At 37.0% G+C, this 9,518-nt stretch overlaps 1 protein-coding gene across 4 annotated transcripts in view; it reads right to left on the bottom strand.

The window, feature by feature from the left end:
* Positions 1–896: 896 nt before the first annotated feature.
* LOC307133754 (H-2 class I histocompatibility antigen, Q10 alpha chain-like) overlaps positions 897–9,518 on the bottom strand; it is a 28,516-nt gene continuing 19,894 nt past the window's right edge. For 2 of the 4 annotated variants that reach the window (XM_079828990.1, XM_079828989.1), the window contains exons 7-8: positions 2,575–2,626; positions 897–2,488 (exon numbers count right to left, since the gene is read on the bottom strand). In XM_079828990.1, the coding sequence (XP_079685116.1) occupies positions 2,607–2,626 (20 nt within the window). In that variant the 3' untranslated portion in view covers positions 897–2,488; positions 2,575–2,606. The remainder of the gene's footprint in view (positions 2,489–2,574; positions 2,627–9,518) is intronic. The other 2 variants (XM_079828992.1, XM_079828991.1) reach the window with 1 other exon arrangement.

Here is a 9,518-nt window from a genome sequence, read left to right as displayed (position 1 = left end):
TAAATATATAAAATGAGGAGGTAACAACTAGACAACAACAGAATCATGAATTTGGTAAGGCAACCTGACAGTTTCTATGTTTCCTCCCTGCAAACAGATTTACTTCATGTGTTCTATTGAAGTGTGCATGCCCTCTGGGTCGCTGTGCAGAGACTTGCTTTGATGCAAAGGTGTGTTGTGCACAATTTGTATACATTTAAAGGCAAGCTCACACTACAGGACTGCAAAACTACTTGAATCACTGTGGTGCTCTCAGAAAACAGGGTTTCTTGTTGTCTGTCGTAGCAGTGCACAAACTGGTCTAGAAGCAGTCTCGACCAACATTGAATGTTCATAAATTCATGCATTAGACTAATTAGACTAAGATATTTTGTTTACCATCTGCAATGTGATTGGCTGGATTAGTTCCACCTCGTTGCATCGCACAAAATAAAATCTATTTATTTTAATAAATTAAAATTATTATTTTAAAATCTGTTGGACATTATCATGGCGTCTGTAACTGCTCGAGACTGGCTAAGATGCTCATAATTAACTGCTGATTTGGCCACAATCCAGAGGTTTTGTCCCAGATCTAGGAAATCTATCTGCAACCGCAAAGTCCGACCAAAAGTCATGTTTTGTAAGCTTGCCTTAAGAGTTAATCAAATGTTCATGATGGATTACAATTACTTATTTGTGATGTTAATTTTGTTGTAGTCACCATGAATAAGGCACAGGTGATCCACTGGCAGTTGGAGTGCGTGAATCCTCTTGTTTGTGCAGTCTAACTTGGAATAATTCTTTTTTAAATCTCGCTTTGTGCAAGATGTACATTTCTATCAAGCATTTAAGACTAAAACATCTAACTGTCCAGGGATGTAAACTTCTCAGCAGTGAAACGGGTGACAAAGAAGTGAACTTGGGTGGAACATTTTTTAATAAGTTTTGATGATTAAAAACAACACATGAACAAGCTGAAAACGTTCTCAAAATACAAGATATAATTTAGTCAGTAATGGTAACTCAATGACATGATCAAACTTGTACCATGCTTATTGCATGGTGAATTTAAAGAAAAAATTAAGCTTTTCTGCAGTCAAAGTCAAATCTTCCAGCCATTGTTTTTAAACAACATATCAGAATTAGGGGTGTCACAATATACCGGTATTTGCGACAACCGTGATATTCAAAGCACGAAATATCAACATCGTTTTAATTTAGGGTGTGACAATCTACCGGTATTGACGATTACCACAATATTTAAAATGAATAGGACTCTTATGATAACATGACACATAAATACAAAAAATCATGTCTGCTTTTACAAATGCAAAGAATAAAATGCGTCTTGATTTGACGCATTGGGTAAACAACTGAAATGAATGGAGCACGCAGCGCGTCGATATAGTGACGCCTAGGGGTGACTTTAGCGTCTTCGTTGTGACGCGGAAGGCACTTGACCATGCTTCGGATTTTGACGCCTTGGGAGTGAGAAAGGGCTGTTTATTTTTAACAATTTGCCTGGAGTAAAATGTTTATATGTGGTTTAAACAACCAGATGCATACACACTTGTCCAGTTTCGTTTGAAATGCGTCCCAGATCACCGAATTGATTTGTTTGAGTGATCAGATTCAAATCCGCCTCGAAAGAATTTCAGAAGACATTTACTCCTGATCTCTTCACAATATTATAGATATCTAATCAGAGAAAACTAATGAAGTGAACAGACGTAAAACGGCCATAACTTTCGTCTCGTGTTGTTTCCACCAGTGCAGCACATCTCATAGTTTCTTTTAATTAATCAATGTCTATTTACATAATGTATTTTTTTGTATTTGTATTTGCAATCTAGTCATGACCAATCCTGTTCATAGCATTTATGTTAATATTTATTCATCATACTGTTAAACTTGACAGTATTTTCTCTCTTGTTATTTCATAGGGAGCTTCAAAGAAGATGCATGTAGGTGCATGATGCATGTGCTTATCAGAATCCAATTATGTTCGTTGGGTAACAAAGAAAAACTAAATAAACAAAGTAAAAATTAATTTGATAACTATTCCCCCCAAGGTTTCAATAGATATCGCAATATATTGATATCGTGAATACTTTTGGCCACAATAACTATGGTGTGAAAAATCTAATATCGTGACAGCCGTAATCAGAATAACCCTGTAACATCATTTTTCAAAGCACAAGCACAACACGCTTATTTAGACAAGTTCATACTTTAACCTAAAACCGCATTCCTGTAGCTTGAACCTTAGAGAAAGTGCTAGCGAAAAGTTCAAGTCCCAGGGAATGCATGAACTGTATACCTTGAAAGCAATATAATTTGCGTTGGACAGAAGCATTTGCCAAATGCAAAAATGTAATAACCTCTTCGATATAATGGTCTCACATACTTAGAATTAAGGAAAACAATGTACATATTTGATCTGACAAGGTGAGAAAAAACCGGAGTGAGCAAAGATTCTCATCTCATTCCTTGGTTATTACTATTCCTGTGGCACAAAAAGAAACCATAATCAATATCACAGAAAAAATGTCACTAAGATGAAATCCTTGAGCATAATTCTGGCATACATACGTCATTATTACTGCTTTGGACAATGCCTTCCTTTACGCAGTTCCGTTGGCTGCTGTAATAAGAGGGAAATTGTTATCCATGAGAAATTTGCTTGCAATTTGTGACAACATTTTGAGCAAATCTGGCCAAAAGATAAGTGTAGTCTTAACTGCTTATAGGTTTGTGAATATTTTACAATTAACCTTAAATATAAATATACTGTATAATCAATCACATTTACATTACTACTTGTGCAGTGTTGCCACAAATGGACCACTGCTGTGGTATCAGAATGTAATAATTGCACAATGTAATATTATATTAATGAAACATAAATCATAATTTCTCAAAACAAAATCTTATATTTATAAAAAATCCACAAAGTAATAGGTTAAGAAATGTACTACATCATAAACACTATAGCAACTTGTAATAAAGGATAAGTGAATTCATGTTTACAATAATAATAATAATAATTGTAAACATAATGAAGTTATGAGTACAAAACATTTTTTGTATTAAAATGACATTAAAAGGAATGTTGTCTTAATCTTAGAGAGTAACCCCCCCAAAAATCTGTTCAGATCAGACCGTTATCTTTGTGTCCCTGCATCGTCTATGTTGGTAGTGCACACTTTTTCTGCACACCTTATTGTCATCATACTGAGGAGCCAACTTTCACCCGATTTCAGTTACTGTGCACGTGAAGAACAATAATAGAGCTCTCTACTCGCTACTCTACTGTTGTGATCTAATAGACATCCAGGAGAAAGTAACATGTCAAACAGTAATAAACATTCATGTGAACTTGAATTTCACAACTTAAATCTTCTTCACTACCTCACATTGCTCAATTAAACCTCTTCATCATATAAAGCGTTCGTACCGTTATCTTATGGGTTTGGAATGACATGAGAGTGAGCAAATGATGATTTATTTTTATATCCCTTTAACAACTAAAGAGGCATTCAAACAGCATTGTGTTGCACATCATGCACTGAGTTCTTCAGTAGAACACAAATTAAGATTTTTAACTCCAATCATTGCAGTCTGTCAGTCGTATAATGTAAATCCAAATTAAACCGAACAGTATTATTAAATTTTTTTACCTCTAATACACCACTATGTCCAACAGCCTTGAGCGCAAAACTACGCCAGATCGTGTACAGACCTCACTTCCGCAACGTGAGGTCTGTAGTTTCGTGATCAGATCGTGTACAGACCTCACTCACTGGAAGTGATCGCGCACTCAAGGCTGTTGGAAATAGCGGTGTATTTGAGGTCAAAAATATATAAATATTAATTATAAATATTGTACGGTTTCTCGCACAAACCGATTGTTTCGTGTCTTAAGACATCAATGTGTCGTCACAAGCAGTATCGGTATCGATACCAGCGTAATTCACGTATCGGATTTTCCCGATCCAACCTGCGGAGAAATCCGATATCCATGAGCCATGTCTGCGCTTTAACTGCTGAAATGACTCCAAAAGTGATGTCAAAAGACTATGACTAAAACTAAATCAAAATTTGCTGTCAAAATTAACACTGGGAAGAACACTGTCGCTGCATAAGCTTCCTTCGGATTCTAATATTAGGAATGTGTGGTTGAACTTTATTTTTAATGAAGATCCAGCTCACTTGGGTAAGCTCTTGCACGTTTGTTCGGTTCATTTCACCACGGAATCGTTTGTAAACAATACAGATAGAGACTGGATTTGCAGACATATTGAGATTAAAACACAATGCTGTGCCTTCTATATTGGATCTGACAGGAACGGGGCAACACACTTATGTGAGTAAAGCATGTTTTTTATATGTGATAGTATTGCATTGTTACAGATCGTTTGAAATCTACTGATTATGTTGCGGAAGTTTTGAACATGCTGATTTGTCTGCAGAGAAGTTTTGCTGATGCACGTACTTGGCTTGTGTGTGTGTGTGTGTGTGTGTGTGTGTGTGTGTGTGTGTGTGTGTGTGTGTGTGTGTGTGTGTGTGTGTGTGTGTATGTGTGTGTGTGTGTTAGTGATGCGTGTTTCGCAGATATATCCTCCAATCGGGCGGGTCAAGTAATAAGAAATAACATTCATATTAATTGCGTTGGATGAGAGATAAATAATTGTGTTTGTTTGATAAAAGACATTTTGCGAGCCCTGTGGGCGTATTCCGGTTGCCATTTCTCCACATCGGAAGTTTTCAAAACAATTCCCCACATGTACTGACAGTACAGTACTGAAACTCATTATTATGCAAAACTGTTATCCAATCATAGCAGTGGGCGTTTACTTCCTAGTCTTCAGTGGCACCCCCATAAAAACTGAGTGTTCCAGGAGAGAGGCTCAAAACCAGGGTAGAAAATAGCCTACACTAAAAAAATATTTTTGCTGCTTGTTCAAATTGCTTAATTAAAATGAGCTAAAACAACACAATTGCAATTCTGTCCTAATTTAATTTGATTGTGTTCAATCGACTTATATATAAGTCAATTAGAAATTTACTTAAAGGGGTGGTAAAACACATTCTTTTGAAGGCTTGACTGTGTTTGTGGGGTGCACTGTAACATGTGTTCATGCTTCGTTATTTTTCATATATTTGACCTTTATTCTACACTGCTCTGTCCCTCCTTGTAAAACGGTCTGATGCTTTCCGGGTTGTATGAAGCCAGTCCCTCAAAAATACGCAGTGGGCTCAGATTGGTTAGCTGGCCTAGTGTGTTCTGATTCGTTAACCGCAGTGCACGTCTGAAACGTCACGCCCCTTACCGCCCGAATCAGACCCAGAACATTTGAGTGAAGATGATCGAGCAGAACCTGTTCAGTCCTCAAGAGTAAAGACTGCGGATCTATATTGATCGCTACTGAATGGCACTTTAACTTTTGTATTTTTAGAACGATTATAGCCAAATATCTGTCGCAAGAACTAACCCAAAACGAACACTAAGCACTGGCTTTAACTAGTAAGTTAGCCAAATCACACACAGAACCATGTTTAGCATGCCTGTAGATAAACAATACATAAAAGCTCTAATCAAAGAATCATTTACACTAATGCCAGGTTCGCTGTTGAGATTTTAACGTTAGTGTTTGTAACGTTAGGTGTTCGTCGGATAACGTTAAGTATGAATGAGCATTTAACAGACTGGTTTGCAGAACAGCGCTGTCATCTGTTTACTTCCTTGCTACAACCTATTACAGGAAAACACATCGATGAAAAATAAATCAGACTTACAGGTTGTGGCCCGTAAACAGCTTCTGTTTGTAAATCCAGCTTTCAGGACAAGCCGTTGTGCATATCCTGTATTGAACTCGCGAAGTTTGTGGAAGATTGTGTTGTCCTCCGTGAAATGTGCAGCGCGCGCGTCGTGCATCCACGCACCGGCAGTGTTTTTTTCACGCAGCTGACGTTGTGCAAATCTGGCATTGAAATCGCGAAGACGGTGGATGTTTTCCTCTGTTAGATGTGCTGCAGGGAACCCTGCGCGCGCCTGATTCCCCGCTGACTCAAACACACGTGCATATAACATGTTTTATGTTAAACACTCTGCAACGCACCCCCCGTCCCAAGGAAGGCTGAACAGAGCAAGTACCCCAGACCTGCAATCCGGATGAAAATAACAGCGTTTCCTTGGCATCGCGGCAACAACACTCCAGCCTAACTAACGTTATACCACAACAGCGCCGCGATACAAAATGGCCTCACCCCCCCTTATTTAATATTCTCGGAGGAGGGGTTTATGTAAATATTGAGCCTGTTGATGTCACCAACCCTGGAGGAATGTGTGTAGTCGCCTACTGGCCGTTTGCTGTAGTTCTTAGAAACTGATTTCTTTAAAAGCAAATATCTCCCTTTGCTTTAAACTTTGAACGTTGTAACTTTGCAGATGTTGTTTATGCTCAAGCAGCAACATTACACATTAGCTAAAGTTAGAATAGTGAAATCGTGGTTTACCACCCCTTTAATCTGTTTGTGTTTACATGAATGATTTGTTGCATTAACTGAAACTGGGCAGGGCTTATTAGTTCAAAATCAAGAGAGAGTAAATGTTGTTATTTTATATGTAAGTGTTATTTTATGTATTTTTGAGCAAGATGAGAGAGGGGGAGACTGTGTGATTGTGTTTAATAGTGTTTACTATTCAATTATATAAAACGATAATGATATGTATCGCGATAGACATGTAATCGATATCAATAAAAAATGCGTTCGATCATTTTTTTTTTCTTCGCCGGAAGAAACCAGAGGTTGCAAAGCAAGTTTGGTTGCATGAACAAAGCCACTCGCTCTCTGGTAACCAAGCAACGTAGGGAGTGACAGGCTAACAGCCAATCATGTAACTGTATCATGTTTGGTTGCGCCGTCTCGTGTTGGATTCATTCTTCAGTAAACAGAACCAGTGTGGAGTGATAAGTGGAAAATGAGTGCCGCAGCGAGCGAGGAAATTGTTGATAAAACAGGAAAACAAGTCAGCTCACCAGTATGGCAGTTTTTTGGATTTTATTAGTCTGACCGTAGTCTGACCAATGTCGTCTGCAAATTATGCAAGACTGTCGTCCCTTCCAAGACTGGTAATACCACACACTTGTTTTACCAGCCTTGTTTATACTTTCGTCTGGCTCTGCAGCGCGAGCCTCTGCTGACAGCGCGCCTCACTCGTTTGGGGACGTGTTTATACTCGACTCGCTCGCCGTTGTGCTATTCTTGACTTTAACTGAATCTGAAATCGCCCCCTAAACCCTCAAACACTATTCCATACTTTAATCCACTAATACAGTTCACTTGAAGGAGTGAATGAAAACAAGTGAGCAATTTCAGACTCGTTATTGCGGTGCAAAGTGGAATAGAATGCGTGCACTCAATAACGTCCACTACCGTTTTGGACACCACTACAAATGGCTGTCCCCTGTGCCCTATTTATAGGGGGCGATTTCGGATTCAGCCTTTGAAAGTACATGGATAGGTACTCTGCATCAGTGCCTTATGACAAAGCATCTAAACGGTAACAGTTACAAAGAAATAACGGAGGCACTGCACCTTAATGTTAAGAGATAATTGTTAAGTGTTGATTGTGATTTTAGACTTTATAATTTAATTATTTGAGTGTTTTCCATGGTTGTGTTGCCCTTTCTGCATTTATAACTGAAGGGATTATAATCAGAGGAAGGTTAAGTTTAAAATAAAAATGTTTAAATGTAAAATATTTTTCTCCTGGTCCTTATATTAAATAGGTCATAAAAATATAAATAATTATCGATATCGACAGATATGAAACACTTATATCGTGATACAGTTTTCAGCCATATCGCCCAGCCCTAAATTATGTTGGAATTAACAATTCAAATTACAGTGGGTTACCATTGTGGAGAAGAGTGGAGCATTTGCTTAGGCTGTGCTAATACACAACTAATACACTAATGTCATAACAGCTTTGCTGAAGGAGCTTTTAATGCTTAGCATTTAAGATGCTAATAAGCGCTATTACTAGCTAAAAGTTTGTCCACTAGCTAGTGCAGTATCATAATTCAGTTGTGTAACGTTAAAGTAGCTATATGAAATTGAAGCAGATGAATGAATATATGAAAATGAATGCCTGAATCATGTTAGGGAGCCATATAACATTCACTTTGAGACTACTTACTTGGGTCACTTAAAATGTATTCATTCCATGATGTTGAAGTTACATGAACAAATTATGTTTGTTTAACTTAATTGATTCATGTGGGACCGATGTACACAATTAAATCATGTAAATCCAACACACTTTTTTTTTTTACAGTGTATTACAGTGTAAAAACCACGTGAACGTAATAAGTTGACAGTTCATGACCCCTTTAATAATTCTGATAATGTGCCAGATGAGATGCACTCTTTAATAGCTATGATGTAATCAAGGTTTTGTTTATTTTTTCTGACAATGTTTGCATATTCCAGAGAATATTCACTCTTTAGTCTATTAAACAACACATAAACCTTTTAAAACTGTAGTTTAAAACTAATGCTTATATTTATACTTATACTTATGGGGAGTTGATAGATTCAACTCTCATTTATTTATGTTCTCCATTTGAAAACAGACTTGCCTGTTGTTAATATGCTGTTGTTATAAATAAAAAGATGCAACAGCATTAATGTTAAAAAGACTTTGCACTGTATTTTAAAAAATGCACTCTTTCAGACTATTTATTGATGTAGAAGTGTGTTTTGTTCTGTATGTAAAAATTACAGTGTTTAAAAAGTTCAGTTCAGTGCTGTTGCTATAATTGTAAAAAAAACAGAAATACACAATAAGTAAATATCGGTTCTATAAATCGATTATCGGCACATAAACATGCAAATAAACGGTATCGGTTATAAAAAATCAATATCGGTCGATAACTAGTTCCAACCACACAACTTTGTTTGATCAAGTTTAATTATGTTGCTATCTTGAAACCATAAATGCTTTTAGGAACCACACCCTAGAATGTTCATTATTAGTAGCAGAAAACAATCCCTGTCAAAATATAGTCACTACGTATTTTAAGCAGAAATCTATCCCATTTGTGTCAGATGTATTTGGTCAATGTGCAGCCCATCAAAACTACTGAGGAATCCAGCAGTAGGAACATCCACTACAGGTCCTCTGAAAGAGTTTGACTTTATGAATGACTTTTTTATCTGGTGATAAAATGATTGTATGTGTGAACACCCCATAACACTTATCTAAAGGGAAATACTGATTTACACCACTTCAAGGGTTAGTTGTTTCAAACCTGTATAAATTGTTCTGCTGAACACAAAGGAAGATATTTGGAAAAATGTTTGTAACCAAACAGATCTTGGGCCCCATTGACTACCATTGTATATATATTTTTTTGTTTTTTTTTTACCTTCAAGTTTGGTTACCGACATTCTTTAACATATCTTCTTTTGCGTTCAGCAGAACAAAGGAATTTATATAGGTTTGGACTTGAGGGGGAGTAAATGAT

The sequence above is a fragment of the Gobio gobio genome, assembly GCF_949357685.1.
Source record: "Gobio gobio genome assembly, chromosome: 11".
Lineage (NCBI taxonomy): Eukaryota > Metazoa > Chordata > Actinopteri > Cypriniformes > Gobionidae > Gobio > Gobio gobio.
This window is presented reverse-complemented; position numbering and strand designations above follow the sequence as displayed.